At 40.5% G+C, this 22,140-nt stretch overlaps 1 protein-coding gene across 3 annotated transcripts in view; it reads left to right on the forward strand.

The window, feature by feature from the left end:
- SLC25A21 (solute carrier family 25 member 21) overlaps positions 1-22,140 on the forward strand; it is a 222,351-nt gene that overhangs the window by 179,997 nt on the left and 20,214 nt on the right. For all 3 annotated transcript variants that reach the window (XM_080979240.1, XM_080979239.1, XM_080979241.1), the window contains one exon: positions 18,254-18,320. In XM_080979240.1, the coding sequence (XP_080835366.1) occupies positions 18,254-18,320 (67 nt within the window). The remainder of the gene's footprint in view (positions 1-18,253; positions 18,321-22,140) is intronic.

Genomic DNA, 22,140 nt, shown 5'->3' on the forward strand with positions numbered 1-22,140 from the left:
GGAAAGGAAGTAGCAATGCGCTAACATGCCCAGCAGCTCCAGTAAAAGGGGGAAATTAACAAAATGTGAATCACCCAGTTATCTTCACAAATTGCTCTAGCTACCTACCATATGGGACTATGCCCTGATTTTCTGAAAGCCCTGATATAGGTGTCTGTTTGTGGCTGTTTTCAGACAACAGTTCATTCCATTTTCCTGACATATCCTTACTTGATAATTTCTGCATTTTATGTGATCTTTCACACAACATTAAAACCAGTTCTGGAAATCTAGCAGAATCTAGGATAAGTTTAATACTCATTTTCATGGTAACTGCTTCCAGGAGAAATCTGTTTGCAACCCTCTTAAGCTGGAAAATCATGGGGCGGTGGTGGTTTGTGCTGTAATTTTCATCTGGTTTTCATGGAACATACCATGTGATGAAACTCGGGGTGATGTTCCAGCATACAATTCTTTCCTGCCGTTTTCATAGATGAATCATGGCCAACAGATGCATGCATGTGCGTAAAAGGCGGCAACATCTTCATTGATGTGTCACACCATATCCACTGGTGTGAATGAAATTTAGTGTGACACAGTTCCATAACACAACGGGTAATGCAGTGTAAACACACAGAAGCGCTAGCATTCTAAACAGGAAAACTAGCACAATAATCTGAATGCAGATATTTTCACCTCTGCTGCCAGGTTTGAACTTAAAAGCAGGACTGAGAACTTGTGGCCTTCCAGGTGTTCATCCCTGACCATTGACCATGCTGGCTGAGGCTGTCTGGAGTCCAGCAACATCTGGAAGATCACAATTCTTTTATTTCAAAGGAACCGCTGACTTTTAGTATAGCATGGAGCCTCCCTTGGTTAAAGTCACTTTCTAAGTTACAGCCCTGTTTTGTCTGAGCTGGTCCTGAGGTGTGTGAAGGAGTTGTAAGTTAGTTGAGCATTGGGTTTGATCTTCCTTCTCCAGGCACTCAGGTCTGACGTCTCAGTCAAGGTCAATGATGTTAGCGCAAGAGAATAGGGAGAGGACAGAGTGCTGAGCTACGTAGGTAAAGGTAAAGGGACCCCTGACCATTAGGTCCAGTTGTGACCAACTCTGGGGTTGCGGCACTCATCTCGCTTTATTGGCTGAGAGAGCCGGCGTACAGCTTCCGGGTCATGTGGCCAGCATGACTAAGCCGCTTCTGGCGAACCAGAGCAGCACATGGAAACGTTGTTACCTTCCCGTCAGAGTTGTACCTATTTATCTACTTGCACTCTAACGTGCTTTCGAACTGCTAGGTTGGCAGGAGCAGGGACCGAGCAATGGGAGCTCACCCCGTCGCGGGGATTCGAACCGCCGACCTTCTGATCAGCAAGTCCTAGGCTCTGTGGTTTAACCCACAGCGCCAGACTCAGGATCAAATCCCTGTCAGCGACATTGCTCACTGGGTAATCTTGGGCCAGTTATTATATAACCTACCTTGATGAGGTTATAATGAGGGTAAAATGGGGCGGGGCAGGAGAGACCAGGTGCACTGCCCTGAGGTCCTCAGAAGAAAGGAAGGATAAAAAATATAATTGAATGAATGAATGAAATACTGAAATTCAACTTTGCTCAGGAATTCTAGGCAGAACTTAGGTGTCTGATTTGCTGTAATGTAATGCCATTTCATTAAACAGCATAATAGAATAAAGATCGTCTACCTAGAGGCTAAATTAGTTCTTTTAAAAAATATGTGTTAATCAAACGTTGCTAGAAAATTAAGTCCTTCACTTAAGTTTAGCTTCCTATAGCCTCTTTGCAGCATGCATTTCTTAGAGGTTAATTTGTTTCTGCTGCTGCTTGTGTAAGGTGACTGACAGAAAAGAGGAAGGGGCTCAATTTATATAAGCTTGAAGGTGCAGGGAGAAGTTGTATACAAAGATATTGCAAATGATCAGTGGCCAATTTAAGGTGGGCATAGGGACATAGGAAGCTGCCTTATACTGAATCAGACCATTAGTCCATCTACACTGACTGGCAGTAGATCTCCAAGGTCTCTCCTTTGGTGTCTCTCCCAGTCCTACCTGGATATGTTGGAGATTGAACACAGCTTCCCCACAAGCTGGCTTTTACTTGAACTGGGGCTTCTAGCCCACCTTTTTTTTTACACTCCTTGCCAGTCCTCCTTATCCAAGGGGGAAATTCCCTTGTGGTGGAGTTCCCATTACACAGGATCTGATCCCCATACGCTGCTGTGGGAGAAGATGTTAGGCATGCCTTCAGCCTTGCGATTTGCCTCTGCTGCCAGCTACCCAAGGCAAGTGGGGGGGGGCGGGCTTGGGAAAGGGAAGGGGTAGCAGGGAAATATGAACAGCAGTTTCACTGGGACATGGTGAATGAGTGTTACAAACACCCCCAAAAACCAATTTATTTACTTTAATAGCTACTTTGAGCATTATTTTTTTATGGAAATACAGACTATAAACCAAGGTAGGCCACCTGTGGTCCCCCAACTATTGCTAGACTCCAGTTTCCATTATCCAACCCAAAGACCAGGCTGGTGGGAGCTCATGAGAGTTGGAGTCAACATCTGGAGCGCTGCAGACATCCATCTCTGATATATACAAACCATGTTGTTGTTTGTTGTATCAGGACAAGCCCAAACCCTAGCTGTATAGGAGCAGTATTTGGTGACTGAAGCCCATGAGCAGCAAAAATAGTTTCCTTTCACTTATGATGATTTAGTCCTTTAAAGAAATCATTACTCCTTTCATTATATTAATATTAGTACATATATGAGATATAGCTCAAAATGAAAGTATTTCTAAACCATGACAAAAAACACACTAAGGGACTCCAAGCAACTCTTAACTTCAGTGAAAAACCCAGATTCAGGCTATGGCAAGCCTTTGTTTGAAAGGAAACTATGCTTCATAGAAGCTCTGCTTTCAGGACTGGTGATCAGCCTTGATCTGTTCTTCTGCACCTAATCTTCTGCACCAATATTCTAGAATTGTTCTGAGGATTAAAAAAAACCAGATGAAGTGAGCACCGGCCCTACCATTAGGCAGAATGAGATAATTGCCTCAGGTTGCTGGTTCTGGGTGGTGGAACAACAGTGGCTTCATCTCAGCCATTATCCTGAGTACCCTCGACATTATATTGAGCTGGGGTATTGTTTAAGGACTATTGTTTGGGGGTGCAGTTGCTGCTATTATTAATATTATTAATAAATAATAATAATATGATTTGTTTTTATTTTAGATCTTACAATTTATGTGGAAATAGTTCCATTTGGTTATGTATTTTTTGATGTTTTATTTATTGTTTATGATTTTCTGTTGTGTTTTTTCCCCATGTTCTAAACCACCTTGAGCATGGTTTGAACTATAGAAAGGCAGCATGCTAATAAAATTATGTATGTATGTATGTATGTATGCATGCATGTATTATTCTCCTCAGATCTATGTTACCATAGGCTTGTCATGCATCTGCTGAATGAGACTGCTGTCCCCAAGTGCAAAGGAGGATGCTATCCCATTGTGAGCACTGAAGTAAAATTTGACAGCCAGTCGAGTAAGCTTCTGTACATGGAACGGAGGTGGAGGAGACAGAATATTGTCTTTTGCCTCAGGCAGCAAAATATATTGGGATGGCCCTGGATGAAGACATAGAGTAACTCCTTCCCATGAGCTGTTAGGCAAGGACAAGAATGCAAATCAAACTTTTATGGCTTGGAAGAAAATTTTGTCTCAAGTGTCTATTTTCTTGGCAGACATACGGAGAGGCATTTTCTATTTTTTATTTTTTACAAAATCTCTCCTCATACTGGCTGCAGAGGATCATGTTTGTGTTGTATCTCTGCATGTCTTCTGTATAAAAGCAGATAATCATTTAGTCATGCCCAATGAGCTGCTATTTATGTTGGCTTTGTGACGGGTCTTCTGATGAAGCCAGATGGTTGTAAACCAGCTTGTGGAATCACTGTGCATTACATGAGCCTGATGCTAATCTACCCTAGTCTAGCTCAAAATGAAAAGTCAATTACAGTGAGTTGATTTTAGTTTATTATATCATCTGCATTGTAAGTTTGGACAGGAGCCTAAAGGCCTTTGGAGACATTTGGCCTGTTTTGAAGAAATATGGAATGATAACAACAATAACTATGGTGCTACACAGCTAAGATTAATTGACATTATTTCCTTGCATGCCAAGATGGCAGCTCTTCTTTGCTAGGGCTGGAACGTTTTGACTGATCAAAAGAACACAGATAAAGAAAACATTTCAAAAAGGGAATGAAACTTGCTGAGGCAGGTTGGCTGTTCAAAGAACACATTGTAAGGTGTTTGAAAAATAAAATCTACAAGGACTGTGACATTACGTAGTGTGTATGTCACCGCTAATCTAGACAGACAAGTCCTGATTAAAAAAAACAGCAGAAGGGACCTCTATGCATTACAGGATGGGTTGGCTTTTGATGGAAAGGACTGGGAAAGTTCACAACAAAAATCTTTAGTGGTAAAAATAAATGATAAGGCACTGGCTGGAGTAGGGTGGGGAAACTGTGGCTCTCCAGATGTTGTTGGCTTACACAACTCCCGTTAGCCATGCTATCTGGAAGTGATAGGATTTGGAGTCAAACAACAACTGGATTTGGATCTGGGGAACTGATCTTCAAATTCCTGATCAACTATGAAGCTCCTTGGCTGGTCATGAGCAAATAATAATAATAATAATAGTAATAATATAATAATAATTTATTATTTCTACCCCGCCCATCTAGCTGGGTTTCCCCAGCAACTTCCAACAGAAGGTTAAAAATACATTAAAACACCAGTCATTAAAAACCTCCCTAAACAGGGCAGCCTTCAGATGTCTACTAAATGTCATATAGTTGTTTATTTCCTTGACATCTGGTGGGAGGGCATTCCACAGGGAGGGTGCCACTACCAAGAAGGCCCTCTGCCTGGTTCCCTGTAACTTTGCTTCTCGCAGTGAGGGAATCGCCAAAAGGCCCTCAGCGGTGGACCTCAGTGTCTGGGCTGAATGATGGGAGTGGAGACGCTCCTTCAGGTATACTGGGCCGACGCCATTTAGGGCTTTAAAGGTCAGCACCAACACTTTGAACTGTGCTCGGAAACATACTGGGAGCCAATGTAGGTCTTTCAGGACCGGTGTTATGTGGTCTCGGCGGCCACTCCCAGTCTAGCTGCCGCAGTGATTCTCTCCCTCTCCCTCTCTTTCTTACCTACCTCAAAAGGAGGCAAAAATGGCATGTGGCCATGTCAGGACATTTGGAGAGAGAATAACCACCATAACTAATAGTATATTAAAATGCTTAACATAAGAAGAGCCCTGCTGGATAATAGCAAAAGCTATTTGTTCCAAATGCTTTTGGGAAGTGAGTGCTTTTAATGAAAGGGCTGGCGCCACGCTGTTTTATTATAATTATTTGCATGGTTCTAATAAATTTTATATATGTATATAGTTTTACTTCTACCAATATTTAATTGCTTCTTAATTATTGTTTTTTCTATGTTTATAGTTGTTCTCATTTTTATATGTCAGCTGAGGGAAGGCAGAGTATAAGTTATTATTATTATTAATAATAATAATAATAATAATAGTTTGTGACTGATAAACATCCATGCTGAATGTATAGGACCTGATGGGATGGAGATAGTGTGCATTCATCCCGCTTTCCACAGGTAACAACTGTCATATGATTGTGCTGTAGTGGTTAAGAGCGGTAGACTTGTAATCTGGGGAACCGGGTTCACATCTCCGCTCCTCCACATGCAGCTGCTGGATGACCTTGGGCTAGTCACACTTCTCTGAAGTCTCTCAGCCCCACTCACCTCACAGAGTGTTTATTGTGGGGGAGGAAGGGAAAGGAGAATGTTAGCCCCTTTGAGACTCCTTCGGGTAGTGATAAATATCAAATCCAAACTCCTCCTCCTCCTCCTCATTATTAATTATCTACATCATTATGCAGAATATGTAGCTTCTATGCACATATTGTTACGTGGATTATGAGAAGCTAGGCACTTTCCATGATTTTCTCGACATATAAATCCTCTCCATGAAGCAAAAGCATAATGTTGAAAAAGTCCTTGAACTTCCTGCTTCACTCAGAAGCTGTGCATGAAGTGTTGGGTGGGGGCTGTCGTGAATATTTTAGTTAATAACTAGTCCATATGACATGAGCTTGAGCGTATGTTCATAGAAATGAAAATTCAGATAAAAGCAGCTCTAAGCAATGTAGCCTTGTAAGCAAGGGAAATTGGGACATGTAAATGCTTTCTGCCTGTATATTTGGAAGTGCAAATCAACTCAGACAGCATCTTGCACCTGCAGTTATATTTGCCTACAAGTGAGCTTATTTAGACATTGAGGTTATTTTTTTTTAAGTGCAAATTTGGTACTTTTAAGTAATCTAAAATGCAGTCACCAATAAGTGGAAATGCAGAAGTGTTTGCAAACTCCATTGCTGTATTGAATTAAGATAGCCAGAATGATAAAATAATATATACAGTCATCTTTACTGCCTTTGGGGCTTTTTATTTAAAAGTAAGGTGGGAAATAGTACTCTACTAATTAAGTCTCCACAGTGACTGTATGTAGATATGCTGATGCAAAAAATAAAAAAATACTTCTTTCCAGCGAAGGTTATCAATCTGCAATGAAACTGATTCCTTCCTAATCCATTCTTTTGTGATGATATTAAATAGCTTAATTCTGTGTCATGTTGTCATTACACTCAGCATACAATTGCAAAGGTTTGTCTTTGGTGACGTTAGAGAAAAGAACAAATTGCTGTCATCCTCTCTCATAACAAAAGTTCCAAATGCATTTTCTCACATTTTTCTGCGTGAATAGACCTAGGTGTGGTGCAATATTTAACCAGTGACTGTTTCCTGATGTACCTGTTATGCAAAGGAAAGTTCTGTTAGCAAAAGGCCAGAAAAGAATCCTTCTATAATTTTTGCCCTAGTGTTTGGACAGCTAAAAATGCCTGCTGAACGTTCATCCAGTTCTGACAATCTGAGTCATAATGAGACATTTTTCTAGTTTATAAGCTTTGGGGAAATTTCTTCTGGCTTGCCTATAACTGTTTTCTATTGTTAAGAGAAAGACAGGGGAAAGTCAATTGGGGTGTTTGTGTATTTGTGTGGCACAGACAGTGGAAATTATAAAAGTGGCACAGACAGTGGAAATTAACACCATAATGAATATATCCTCCAATTTTTGAATGGGACAAAATGCGCTCTGTAGCAGTCTTTCCTTAGCTAGTGCCCTCCCCTATTTCAACATGTTGAGATCTTTTGGCTCAACCCTATTGATTTCAAATCTAATTTTTGTTCAGTTTTTCATACCTGGTTATTTTAGTGCATTGGCAACCCATCTCAGGACTTGGATGCATGATTTTCATGTAACATGTAGTTCACCCATGAGTCAGGTAGCATTGCATCCATGCTGACTCTGTGGCAGACTGAAAAAGTCTTTAGAACAATGGAGGTGATGGGAGCCATATGGTACAAAACTAACACATCTACCCCCACCATAGATATTTGGCTGCTCATCAGCTAGGAACATAGGAAACCGTTGTACCAATAAATACATTTCCTAGCTAGTTACTATTTACAGGTCTAACCAGTTAATCATTGTTCTGTCAGATAACCAGTACTACGGGTTGCCTAGGGCTGAAAAACTAATAAGCTCCAGATTCTGTCAAGATCTGCTCACACTCCTTGATTTTACCTTGACACCACACTTCATCTACCAGATTTTACAATGGTCCCACCCCAGATCTGCCAGATTCCTCCAAGATCCTGGGTCTACTTTCTAACCCAGACAATAAGGTCTGTATTTTAAAAACACATGTACCAGAGACGGGCTACCCTGCTGATATACCTAATATGTTGAAGTTGACCCGTAAAGGTAAAGGGACCCCTGACCATTAGGTCCAGTCGTGACCGACTCTGGGGTTGCGGCGCTCATCTCACTTTATTGGCCGAGGGAGCCGGTGTACAGCTTCCGGGTCATGTGGCCAACATGACTAAGCTGCTTCTGGCGAACCAGAGCAGAGCACAGAAATGCCGTTTACCTTCCCGCTGGAGCAGTACCTATTTATCTACTTGCACTTTGATGTGCTTTCGAACTGCTAGGTTGGCAGGAGCAGGGACCAAGCAACGGGAGCTCACTCTGTCACGGAGATTCGAACCGCCGACCTTCTGATCAGCAAGCCCTAGGCTCTGTGGTTTAACCCACAGCGCCACCCGCGTCCCCTAAAGTTGACCCATAGCATTCACAATAAGAGTAAACCAAGATGACAGGGCTCAGTTGTATTGTTCGATGTATTATTACAACAGAATACACCCACTGCCATTTTCTTTTCTGAGGAAGTAAGACAAAATCTATAAGCTGAAATTCAGTACAAGATGTGGATTTCTGAACCACTAATGAATACTCTGCATTTGCTGCAAAGTACACAGCTGAGGTCATAAGACCCATCTTCCCTCTAGACTTTACCCAAAAAAACCATACTTGGCTACAAAAAATATGTAGATAGAGTACTGCAGGCTAGAGGGAATAAGATTTGAATTTAGTTTGTACACTTTTTTAAAAACAACAACACACCAAGCAATTGTTTCCAGTTTCGCTTTCTGTTGCTGAAGAGAGGACAGTGTTCTCATCTTTCCTTCTCTTGCTGAATCTATTTATAGGTGCGTCGTGAACAGAACAGGCAGCCAAAAATTAGCAAGGGTTTTGAGCAAGAGATTGAGGGGTGATTAATAACTGTGGAAGGGAGACTCGTTTCTCTGCAAAAATAACAAAGTCACATAGGATGATGGCGCGCAACTACTACTTAATCTGACCCATATGTTGTAAATATGGCCATGACTGTCATTCCAAATAAATTAGATTGATGCTGATTATTCATCCGTTTGCTGGCCAACCCAGTGGTTCCTGAGCCAGTTCTGAGCTGGAATCTTCCAAAGTAGTCTAAAAATATATTTCATTAACATCCTCACTGCTTTAGATTGACCTCCTTTTGCACATTATATGTGTCCTTCTCCTTGGGCTGCCCTAAGTGTCTTTATTTGGGGAATTTAGAAAGCCAGTGTGATGTAGTGGTTAGTGTGTTATATTAAGATCTGGGAGACGGGTTCAAATCCCCACTCAGCCAGGAAGCTCACAAGGTGACTACGGGCCAGTCACTGTCTCCCAGCCTAATATGCCTCACAGAGGCAAGGTGAGGATAAAATTGGGAGGGGAAGAAGCATGCATGCTGCCTTGAGCCCTAAGGAGGAAAGGAATAAGTAATAAAGTGACTATTTTAATGGGCATATTATAGCATGAGTATTATGTAATGTGTATACTCTTCTTGAGTATAACTTCTCTTTGCATTCAGTGGAGCACAGTAGACATGCTGCCATATTTTCCTATTTCGCTATCTGATATTGAATGTGAATTTTTGAATACAGAATTCAGTTTTGAATTTTAAATGTGACATTTCACCTTTAAAATGGTTGGCATTTCTTTGTTGATTTGACACACATTCAATATGAAAGCCACTGTTCAATTAAATTATTGCACTGGTGCAAGGATTAGTACTAATGCAACAGTATTTCTTCCCTCTCCTCACCCTGTGCATGCCCCTCACTGTTGCCAAATATGCTCCGCAAGGCTGGGGAACCCCCAGAACAGATTTATGGGGTGGGTGGGGGATGGGAGAGAACATTCCATTGTGCTAGGAGAAAACCTTTCACTGACAGAACACTCACCTTAGTGTCATGTTGAGTACAAGCCTGTATTTCACTTGCTGTTGAATATCACATGCTGTCAAATACTAAGGATTGGGAAACACTTCCGAGCGCTCCAGTTGGAGAACAGCCTTTACCAAAGGTGTCATGGGCTTTGAAGACCCTCAAACTCAGGACGAAAGGGAGAAACGTGCTAAGAGAAAGGCACACTTGGCAAACCCTCACCATGATCAACTCCCACCCAGAAACCAATGTCCCCACTGTGGAAGGACGTGTGAATCCAGAATTGGCCTCCACTGTCACTGGCAGACTCATTGTTAAAACCGTGTTTATGGAAGGCAATCTTACTCGGCTACGAGTGATCGCCAAAAAAGAAGAAGATTCTTTTATGACAGCCAACAAATACTGTCTGATACTAATCCCAAATGGTCTGATTATATATAAGGGTCTGATGACTTCTGTTTCAGTGTATCTGAAGAAGTGTGCATGCACATGAAAGCTTATACCTAAAACTACTCAGTTGGTCTCTAAAGTGCTACATTATAATTTTTTAATTCTTTTGGAATGATTCTTTTAAAGACTTTCTTAGATCATACAACTTTTTTGAAGACTTGATTCTTTTAAGGGAGTTTTTAGGTTTTTAAGAAGAGTCTTTTAAACTATCTTTTTATGGAATTATTTTAATTTATTTTTACTACGGCAGACCAGCACGGCTACCTACTTGAAGCCAATTGGTCTGATACTGTTTGATACTACTGCCATTGCATAACATAACTATTATTGCACGTCTGCAATCAGATATGGTCAAATATTTAAAGGAAATACAGGACATCAGAAACAGGCATCAAATATTCAATGAATATTTCGTAAATTTGAACAGAATATAGAGAGTATGTGCAGAATAGAATGGATATCAAACATATTCCTTAGTTTGATGTAAAATAGCACCATGTCTGACGATGCCGAATGCCAAGTACACAGAGTAGCTGAAAGTACTGGAATACCAAACAGCAATGCACAATACACAAACCTTTTAGCATTAGGTATGCGTTCAACTGTGTTTGATTAACTTCTGAAGAGGTATTTTGTATACTTTAAAAGAAAGGATTACATTCATTTTCACTATAATCCCTTTGCTTATAAATTTCCTAAGTGACTATCTGCAAATTGAGATGTACTTTAACTTGGCCTACATACAGCTAGTAATGAGTGGAATGGTATTAAAAAGAACCCACAGCAAACTGGTTTTTTGTGTTGTTTTTTTACTTATAAATAATGTGTGGTTTATCTAGGCTGTGGTCAGACATTTGAATGCAGCAGTATAGGAAATGTATTGCTAACTGTGGAATAGCCTGTGAACTAATCTTGCGGATGTTAAAAGTACACTTCACAGATGCTTGCCTATATTCCTTGATAATATATCCTGTCAGTGATGCACCAGTTTCCCTTGAATTTGGATGTTTTTAAGATCGAGATCTGTTAAGGTTAAACTAGATATACTAGCGAATATCTCCCCACAAAGAATTTATAATAATGGTAGCAATAATTGACTTTTAAAATTACTGTGGTACCTCGGTTTACTAACTTAATCCATTCTGGAAGTCCGTTCTTAAACCAAAACCGTTCTTAAACCAAGGTGCACTTTTCCTAATGAGGCCTCCTGCCACCGGTGCCCTTCCACTATTTGGATTCCGTTCTTAGACTGAGGTAAAGTTCTCAAACCGGGACACTATTCCCGTTTTGTGGTGTTTGTAAACCGAATCGTTCTTAAACAGGACTGTTCTTAAACCAAGGTACCACTGTATCATCGTTGTCCATAATGTTAGTAGTGGCAGCAATAGTAATAGCTATGCTGTTCCATTAAAAAATAAGTAAATACAAAAGCAATAGCGGTATACCTTTCCAATAAAAACAACAGTCCCTTCCCATTTCTAATGAAGTGAACCCAACATAATAAGAAAATATTTTAGCTGATTCTAATAAAAGGTATCCTACCAATATTATTTTGTTGTTGTTTTGTACTAATAATAATATAGTGGTACCTCGGTTTTCGAACATAATCCGTTCTGGAAGACAGTTCGACTTCCAAAACGTTAGAAAACCAAGGTGCAAAGGGCAGTCTGCAAATTTAATTGAGAAACACCTACACCTATCGGAAGCTGTTCAACTTCTGAGGCACATTCGAAAGCGGAAGCATTTACTTCCTGGTTTCAGTGTTCGAAAACTGAAACATTCAACTTCCGAGATGTTCAAAAACCAAGGTACCACTGTAATAGATCTAGCAGAGGAGATATATTTTTTTGTCCACTCCATGTTGCCCTATAGTCCCCTGTGATCCCCTCCCTTGCTGTTCTCAAAAGTCCCCCAACCCTGTAGATTAACTTTTCAGGGGAAAGGAAGAATTTGTGAATGTCACAACCCTGCTGCACTTGCACCAGCAGAGCATCTCCGTGAGCAGAACTCCACCCATTGTAAACCTGGATCCATCATCAAAATTGCATCCAGGTTGATTGTTTCCCCCTTTAATGAATCATAAATTATTATTTCAGCACTATATGGGAATCACAGAGAGAAAGAGGGGGAGGGAGAGAAAGAAAGAGGGGAGGGAGAGAATCATTTTTGAAGTTATTTGCAACACGGTAATAAACATACAAAAACAATAGCCCCCCTCCATCCCCCACCAAGCACCCTGGCGTCAGCTTATGAAAATTTATTTAAATCAAGGTGCCACAATTCAAATATCCATGGAAGCATTCCTATGATTTACTCAGATACTCACTTTGCACTGTGTGGTGTATTTTTAAGAGCACTCTTCCAGTGTTGCCAAACTGAAAAAGTATTTCTAACATCAGTAATACTGTACATTTCACACCAAACATTCTGTGCATCTTCACTGGCAGAACTCTGCAACTCATCTAAATCCAGTGAACCCCTGATTCATGCAGGGCAAGGGAACAGGGCCCTAAAGGTACTTTCTGTCATTGTTTCAATTACAGAAGTATGTGGGTAACAGGCTTGGATTTGACAGCAACTGAAGAAAGAGGATATTATATGCATGCCTTCAATCAGCTTTGTATTTGATCCTTAAAGGGAAAATTATGTGAGAGACAGGGGAGGAAAACAACAAACTAAGCAAGATCCCAATTTCAATATAATTTGGAGAAAATAACTGATTTGGGTTGGACATGTTGCCAAAATGGATGACTCAAGGCTTCCAAACAAGAAATGGAAACCAGAAGGGTGCCTAAAGCCTTAAAGAAGAACAAATTGGGAAGATATGATTGACTGTAATGTTTCAAAATCAACTATTGCAAAGACGAATTTGGGTGGCTGCCCAGAACACAATTGAATGGTGATGTTCATTTAGATGCTTAATGCTGAAACAAAATAATGCATTTTAACTGTGCTTCGGTTAAAGCTGCAGCTGTTAACTCTTTCCATTTCGTTAAACGTTTAGAGATGTGGTGACACTTTCTTGTCTTCTCTTTCATGCTGAAATTTGGAACGCTTATCTGTATCGCTGGTGGTGCTGTTCTCTTCCTTGAACAATAGCAAAAATGAAGGAGAATATAGAAGGGAGAATCCTAGAATTTGTTATGGGACCTTGAGACCTATCCATATCTTGAGCGCCGTAGCTGCCCTCATCACCATCTCTGTTGTCCTCCATGAGTTGGAGGGATAACTGCTAAAACGGGACGCCTTATTTTTACCCACATAGGTTCCTTGCACAATTTAGAACTCCCAACTTCTAGGCGTCTAAATCACACAGGGACCCAACACAAGCAGAGTAGTCTACTCACTGCAGATGTTCTGCCCCCAACACACCAAGGGAGCTGTGGGACTGGTGGTGCTGGCACACTGGAAGAGCTGAGATCAGGGGCCACACCTCATGTTTACACCCCCATGTGATGATAATTGGGGGGGGGGATTCCCTGAATGTCATTGCTACAAACGCTGTAGCCACTATATTCTTATTAGGTATAAATTTATCAGAAGTGTGTTTTCGTCAGAGGCAGAGATGGTCTCTTTCTTTACTTTCAGGCAGAAAAGAAGTCTTTCCTCCCTGCTGGAGCCAAGAACTAATCACTTGCCCCTTGCCTTTACATTTGCTTCTTTCTTTATGGCCACTTTAGTTAGGTGCCATAAAATAACTACTGCAGGACACTTGTATGCATTCAGCATGGCCTGGCCCTACCATTAGACAGAGTGAGGCAGCTGCATATATTATATATTATTATATCATACAATACTTTATTATTATAGAGATACTGCTAACTTTAATGACATCCCAAGCCCACTAAGTTAAGAAGAAAAGAAAGGGGAGGCGGGGGAACCAGATTTGGAAATAAATTAGGGAGTTACTTGAAGAGCAAATTAGAGGAAAAGTAATTGACCCCCCACAAAAAAATTTTTTGAAAAAAATACCATGTTGAAATGTAAATATTGAGCTGGCTTTCCATAAAGTAATGGTTTACATCTAGAGTTTAGACAAGCTTCACAGTTTTTTCTGAATCTCCCCTCCTCACTGAAGTCTCCTGCACGGTCACATTCCAGCGAGACCTCTGACCCTTAGGACAGGAGAAAGCGCAACTGGCTGCGCCAGAGAACAGAAATAGAGAAGCCCAAAAAAATGACCAACAGAAATGAATCCTGTAACAATACACAACACCATCACGTGAGTTTAATTCCTCCTCTATGTCACATTCTTAGATTCTATTTATAACGCTGCTCACCAACATTTCAGCATAAACCTACATAATGAAACTTTGATAAATAATAATAATAATAATAATAATAATAATAATAATGAAACTTTGATCAGTAATATTTTGTGGGCCCAATACAACTGTGGATGGAGGATATATTTGATTCAGTCCACAGTTTAATTTGAACTGATCCCTTCTAATGTGAACTGACCTACCTAATTTGCACTTTTCTGAATGTAAAGTGAAATACAGCTATCCTTTGAAATTCACACCTCCCTGAATTTTGTGGAGCAGTTCTCCAACCAAAAAAAGTATACAAAAATGCTTAGACCGAGGGGAAGTTTGCATAAAATGTAGGTATTTATGAAAATAACAATCACAGATGGATATATGAGATATATGAGGAGAAATGATCACTAAAATCTCTGAGATCATCTATAGGAGTGATTGTTTGTCCCCCAGGTTGGCAAGGCTTATCAGCACAAAACTGAGCCTTCAGTGTCATTGGCCCAGTCTAATGGAATGCCCTTCCAATAGAGATTCAGCATGGGTCTTCAGTATTCATTTTTTAATTTTTGCTAAAACTGTTCTATGCCACCAAGGTTATACTGACTATTAAGGGGACGGTTATCTGATAACCTGTGATCTACGATTTTGGTTTTTTATGTGTTTTTTCTTGATTGATTGATTGTGTGTGTGTGTGTGTGTGTGTGTGTATACATATTTTTAATGAAGATATGGTATGCATATTAAAAATACATAAATAAAATGCTGGTGTATTTTCATGGTGTGTTTTCATGATACATTCATGAAGCTGCTGAGAAAATGTGGCAACTTGGACATAAGACAAGAAAAAACTGACAGATGATCATATCTACAAAAACATAAAATGAAATAGATGGTGCAAAAAAAAATGACAATGTTTTTGTGTGGTTGTCTTCTGACACGTGCTCATGTGTATGAATAAAGATTTCTCTTCTGAAGCCCTAAAATCTACTGCTTGAAACAGCTGTCCCAGCTTACCTCCCAGCAAGGTTGCTTCTGCAGAAATATCTGTAAGGACACGACTCCCATCACAGGATATCCTGGCTATATCTTGGGCAGTTTTTGGTTTTCGTTGCTCATGTGCTTTCCATTATTTGCTGTTTCCTATGTTCCTAGATCAAATGCACATTTTCTTTTCCCTCTCTCCACATGCACTGACTTGGTCTGTCTCTTGAGGGGCACAAGTAGACTTCAAGTTGAACCCTTGTAATGCAGGGCCAAAGTCAATTCATAGATGTTGGAGGTGCAGACAAGACAGATCCGGTGTGTCTTACACAAGCTACGATCCATTGATGACAAGTCATACAGACCTTCTGGAGGCAAGGTGTTTGAGGGAGAGAATTTAATAGAAATCTGATTTTCAGCAAGGCAGGTGATGAGCTGGGTCTGTTGTGCCTTTACCAGCTCACTTACACTTACCATCTGCTTCCACTCCTTCCTTTAAACAAAATCTATTCAAGCTACATGTAATTCCTCTAGCCATGCCGGATACAAAATGGTGGCAAAGACCCACATGAGGATTGTATAAGAGTACTCAAATTAAAGAGGGGTAGGGAGAGCTCACATTCATATGTTCTGGATATGTTTAGGGGTCTTAGTAGACCACAAGCTTAACACGAGTCAACAGTGTGATGCAGCAGCAAAAAAAGCAAAGGCTATTCTAGGCTGCATCAAAAGATGTATAGCATCCAGATCAAGGGATGTAATAGTCCCTGGTCTATTCTGCCTTGGTCAGACCACACCACGAATACTGTGTTCAGTTCTGGGCACCACAATTTAAGAAGGATGTTGACAAGCTGGAATGTGTGCAGAGGAGGGCAACCAAGATGATCAAGGGTCTGGAAACTAAGCCTCACAAGGAACGCTTGAAGGAGCTGCGTATGTGTCAGGAGTGTGTGCAGGAGCCAGGCCCTGTGGCCGGTAGGGCTTAGCAGGACTGTGGCCTTCCTAAGTTTGTTCTCAAGAGGCAAGGTGCCGCTGCACAGGTGAGGCCGATTGGTAACTCACAGCACCTGGTGGCAAGAGCCAGGAAGGGATATAAGGTCAGCATTTCCCTTTGGCTCTTTGCCACAGCAACACGCTTCCTGCCTTGCTGCGTTTGGCTTCTTGCTTCCTGATCCTCGGACCCTTGGCTTCTTGACCCCTGGTTTTCTGACCCTCGGACCCTGGGCTTCCTGATTCCTGGCTTCTGGACTCTCGTTCCTGCTCCCACCCCGCCATCTTGCCCCCAGTCCTGATGTCCTCTGCCAGGACTTCGACCGCCCGTAAACCGGACCGTGACAGTATATTTAGCCTGGAAAAGAGGAGACTGAGAGGAGATATGATAGCAATCTTCAACTATCTAAAGGGCTGTCACATGGAGGATGGAGCAACCTTGTTTTCTCCTGCTCTGGAGGCTAGGACCTGAAGCAATGGATTCAAGTTACAAGAAAGGAGATTCTGAGTAGACATCAGGAAGAACTTTCTGACATAAAGAGCTGTTTGACAGTGCAACAGTCTACCTCATGAGGTGGTGAACTCTCCTTCCTTGGAGGTTTTTCGGCAGAGGCTGGATGGCCATCTGCCGTGTGTGCTTGAGTTGAGATTCCTGCATTGCAGGGGATTGGACTAGATGACCCTCAGGGTCCCTTCCAAGTCTGCAATTCTATGATTGGGAAAATACACACAAATCTTAACTGTGAAATTAAGCCGCAACTGTTCCTGCAAATTGAATTAAATTTTGAAGGAGCCTTCTAAAAATATGCCTTTCATTCCCCTCTCTGACAAATGGTTGTATCTGTGTGTATGCACTAGCACTTTCCATTCATTAAAGATTATCTATTGAAAGTCTACCTGCCTAGATAGTAAACAATTAATGAATGATGTTTTTCTCTGCTTAAAAAGTAGTACGGTTTGAATGTGGGACTAGGACCTAGAAGACAACAATTCAGTTCCCCAATCATTCCTAAAGCTCAGTGGGTGACTTGAGCCCCCCCCAGCCTAATCTAATCTGTTGTGGTGATAAATTTAGGTGGGGAGAACCATATATATAGGGTTGCCATGTTTCAGGAAGTGATAATCTGGACACAAGTCTTGCTTTTTGTTTGCCAAACTTGTTGAGCTTTTTTAAAGGAAATTCCAACATGGGTTGCCACATGTCTGGATTTTGCCGTGCATTTAAGCAATTTCCACCAGGACACTGTTTTTAACGGGCAAATCCCAACAATGTCAGGGAAATTCTGGACGTATGGCAACCCTGCATATATGACACCTTGAGCTCCTTGGAGGAGGGCTAGGCTATAAATGTAATTATAAATTGTAATAAATACCAAGTCCCACTGGATAGGATCCAACTAAGTTTTACTTAGAGTAGACCCATTGAGACCATCATGTCTTAATTTTGATGGGTCTACTCTGAGTAGGATTATTATTGGATAGTATAGCTTCCAGCCCTAATCGATATACACTGCGTGTTGAATTTGTGTTTACTTTTTGCTTATTCTTTCAGAGGTGTAGACTCAGATTTGAGCCATGTTCCTCAAATAATTCATTTCAGTTTTGTCCTCTTGAAGTCAGTGGCATTATCTCAGGATACGTAATTTAAGGACTGCAGCAGTAGTTACACAATCAGTATGAAAACAGACCTTCACTGTTGACAATAAGGGCTGTTCTGAATAATTAAGACTGCCTTGAGATTACTGTAGTTGTTTTATTCTGAAAAGAAAACAGGTTTGCCACTTGGCTAATGCTCATACAGTACATACCTGAATAACCTTTTCTTTTTCTTCTTTCAATAGATTGTTCGGTTTCTACAAAGGTATACTCCCTCCAATCTTGGCTGAAACTCCAAAAAGGGCAGTAAAGGTATTATCCCACTGATATAATTCACTATTGTTGTATAACATATGACAGGGAACATATGAGATAACACTAGTAGCAGTTGATGGGGCTGGGGCATTGTTTAGGTGTGTTTGTTGCTGCTATTATTGATATTAATGTTTTGTATCTTTATTTTTTAGATCTTACTGTGATTTATGTGGAAATTTTTCGATTTGGTTGCAAACTTTTTGATGTGTTTTATTTATGGTTTATTATTACTTATGTTTGTAATTAAGCAAATCTTTTCACGTTGCAAGCTACTTTGAGCATGGTTTTAAGTATGGAAAGGTGGCATACAAATTAAATTATGATTGTGATAGGGCAGCGGTATTCTGCTGACCTTCTGTTGCCCTCATTGCTGCTGCTCACCAAGATGTTGAGGGGAAGAGAGAAGGCAGCGGTGACGCTGGTGCGGTGCAAACCACTGGCAGACCCAACCTAGTTTTCCTGCCAGTGCATTTGCATGCAACGACCTCATTGCCCTCTTGCCTTCTACCTCCCAATAAGCCATGGCCATGTGGCATGGGGAAGTTCAAATGAATACAGTGGTACCTCGGGTTAAATACGCTTCAGGTTACAGACGCTTCAGGTTACAGACTCCGCAAACCCAGAAATAGTACCTCGGGTTAAGAACTTTGCTTCAGGATGAGAACAGAAATTGTGCTTCGGTGGTGTGGTGGCAGCAGGAGGCCCCATTAGCTAAAGTGGAGCTTCAGGTTAAGAACAGTTTCAGGTTAAGAACGGACCTCTGGAATGAATTAAATTCTGGAACGAATTAAGTTAACCCGAGGTACCACTGTACTGCCACCCCACCCCACCCCACCCCACCAAGATGCCAACAACTAACAACGACAATAACTATACTGTAACCAACAAAACACTAGCACACATTTTTAAACCCGATTTTTTTTCCCAAATAGCACTGTGAAAATTCTGTGCGATTAAGAGCTTTTCACAAATGGGCTTTGTTTCTTTGTGTAAAACATTCGTTGCCTGCTTTCTCTGTGCTCAAATCAGCTTTTTCCGAAACATAACGGAAACACCAAAATAAATTCTTAAAATCCTGGCTGTTTCAAACGATTAAAAAAAATGAAGAAATGAGGTGCTCGACCTGCCACCCAGTCAGAAAAACGTTATGTGTGAGCTGGAAAGATTCACAACCAGGATTCAGCTTCAGAAAACGGATGTGGGTGGTCAGCTGGCATATAACAGTAGGGCCAGGTGAAACTGCTGGTCCCATAAATTCTTTTTAAAAGGCAGGCCCTATGGATGTCTGGGGTCCTCCATGAAATAGATGGAGAGTTAAGCAAGTATTATACCATCTGGAATTTCAGATGAAGTCCTTTTTTCAGATTAGAACTCCATTAAGCCGAGTGTAGACCTCTTACACATGTCTCACTATATCTGAATTGATGGGATAGTAGTAGCCCGTCTCTACCTTTTCTTTTCTTTTCTTTTCTTTTCTTTTCTTTTCTTTTCTTTTCTTTTCTTTAGAAATGTTTTTATTGAGTAGTGAATGGTACACAGAATTAGGCAGCAGTATAAGGTATGAAAATGGAGAACTTGATAACATATAAACCATTGTTGAATACACATCAGTAAAAATAAAAGTTGTCTTTGAATTCTTTCCAGATGCGAACCATTTTAATTTGGGCCTTCCCTTTAGGATACAGAACCTCCCCACCGTGTAACATGGATGATAGGGGTGGGCAAATACAAAAGGTTGACATAGCTTAAAGACACACTGTGTCCAAATGCTCTTTCTTTGCAAAACCTCAGGCTTACCCTCACATAGTGGGTTAGACGTTCAGAGAGTACTATAGAGCACATTCTGTCCATCCACTCTTTAAAGGAGAAACTTTCCTTATACTTCCTGTGCCGTGCAATCTGAAATTCAGTGGCCTGCTGGTAACCTTGCATTTCAGATAGAATTGTCTGGATTGCTTGCTAATCTTAGATTGAAAAGAGAAAAGAATGTGGAGTACTTGATTTAGATAAGGAAGCAGATTTTGTGGTTGCATGCATGTGAATGCATACACACACACACACACACACACACACACACAATGTTCAAACATCTGTTGATAAATACATGATGATTACAGACTAAGATTCCCCCCACACTATATTTATGTATACAAAGTCCATCAGTATCTATAATTGGATGCTCACATAATTATGAGTCTATAAATTAGGAATTTTTATTTTAGTATAGATTGAATTAGGACAACTTGCTTGAGAGACCTTCCCCATGAGCTTTGTTTCAACACTAACGATACAATCCTCAGAAGAAAGTCGCATTGAATTCAGTGGCACTTACTTCTAAGGAAATTGTAGATTTGTCCCAATTTACTAGGAAATAATTACCCAGAGAAGCGGGGGTGAATCACCAAACGTTTGTGTGTGTGTGTGTGTGTGTGTGTGTGTGCGCGCACACACACACACACACACACATGCACTAGATGGCCCTTGGAATCCCTTAAAATTTGATACAATAATTCGAGTTGTATTGTGGTAATTTTGTACAGCTGCCTCCATACCTGCCATCCACATCTCGGGGAAACTTACAGAGAAAGGCTGCCTTGAATTATAAAACTGCTGCGCTGATAAAAGATCACTCAGATAAACAAACAAGGCCGAGTTCCTGTTCAGAAGAAAAATATAATTGTCTATTCCTTTGGTAAATCCATTTGCATGTAAAAATAAAGCCATTATAATTAAGGTAATATGTCACTTGGACGCCATGTGTCAAAGACAATTTCACTTTGAAGAGTTCAGATCCTTTGTCTGTCTGTCTGTGCCTCTTTCTGTCTTTCTCTGCCCCCCCCCCTTTCTGAAAGAAAGCTGGTAATTCTGAAGGATAAAAAGCCAAACTTTATAGCCCTGATTTAGTTTCGACTTAAAGAAAAGACATGAACAGTGCCAGTACAATGGTTAACAGATGATCTTGTTGGGCAAATACATATTTTGCATGTGTTCCTTCCCAGACATTTTTACCTTAATGTTATTGAGACATATGGTAAGTACTTTGACGTTTTTTTCTCTCCTCTGTGGAACTTAGATTTAAATGTATCTTTGCCAGATGGACAGCACTGGTTATTAGATACACGAAGACATATATTTTGCAATTATTTTTCTTTGGAAGTTTGTGAAGAAAGCATTTTATTTTTTTTACCATAGCATTTTTTAAAAAAAAAAAATCACTGTTCAACAGCAACAAAAGTTGCTTCACTCTATTATGATAAGGATATTTTGAGCTCTGAAAAAAAAGTGAGCCATTGAAGCAAACTGTTGAATTTTCTGAATGGCTCGCTTGGTTGTGTGCATTTTGGTCCTTCATTTAGAGTTTCCTAGGATTGTTCAGCTTCAAAACTGTCCCCATAATATGAAACAGAGTTGCTACATACTAACTAGTTCTTCTGTTTATGGCTTTAGGAAGCAATTGTATTTTGAAAGCAAATTTTAAGTGCAAAAGATTGCTAGGTAGCATGCATGGAGGGTATGAGAAACATTAAAGGAATACCTAAAATTCCATGAAAAAGTTCGTTGTGACAATATATAGAAAAAATTGTAGATCTGTTAGTTGAATGTGCAATATGAAAATCTGTTTTGATACTTAGGCTTCAATCCCATACATACTTTTCTGGGGGGAAACCCTATAGAACTCAATGGCGCTTACCTCTGAGTAGACAGGCAAAGGCTTGTGCTGTAATTTTGCCATTTAGGCTTTAAATTATTCATGGCCGCAGTCCTCATTTCACCTAATTTTGCACTGATTTTGTTGCTCACTTCTACAGTACAATAT

Source organism: Podarcis pityusensis (genome assembly GCF_964106645.2).
Source record: "Podarcis pityusensis genome assembly, chromosome: 1".
Taxonomy (NCBI): domain Eukaryota; kingdom Metazoa; phylum Chordata; class Lepidosauria; order Squamata; family Lacertidae; genus Podarcis; species Podarcis pityusensis.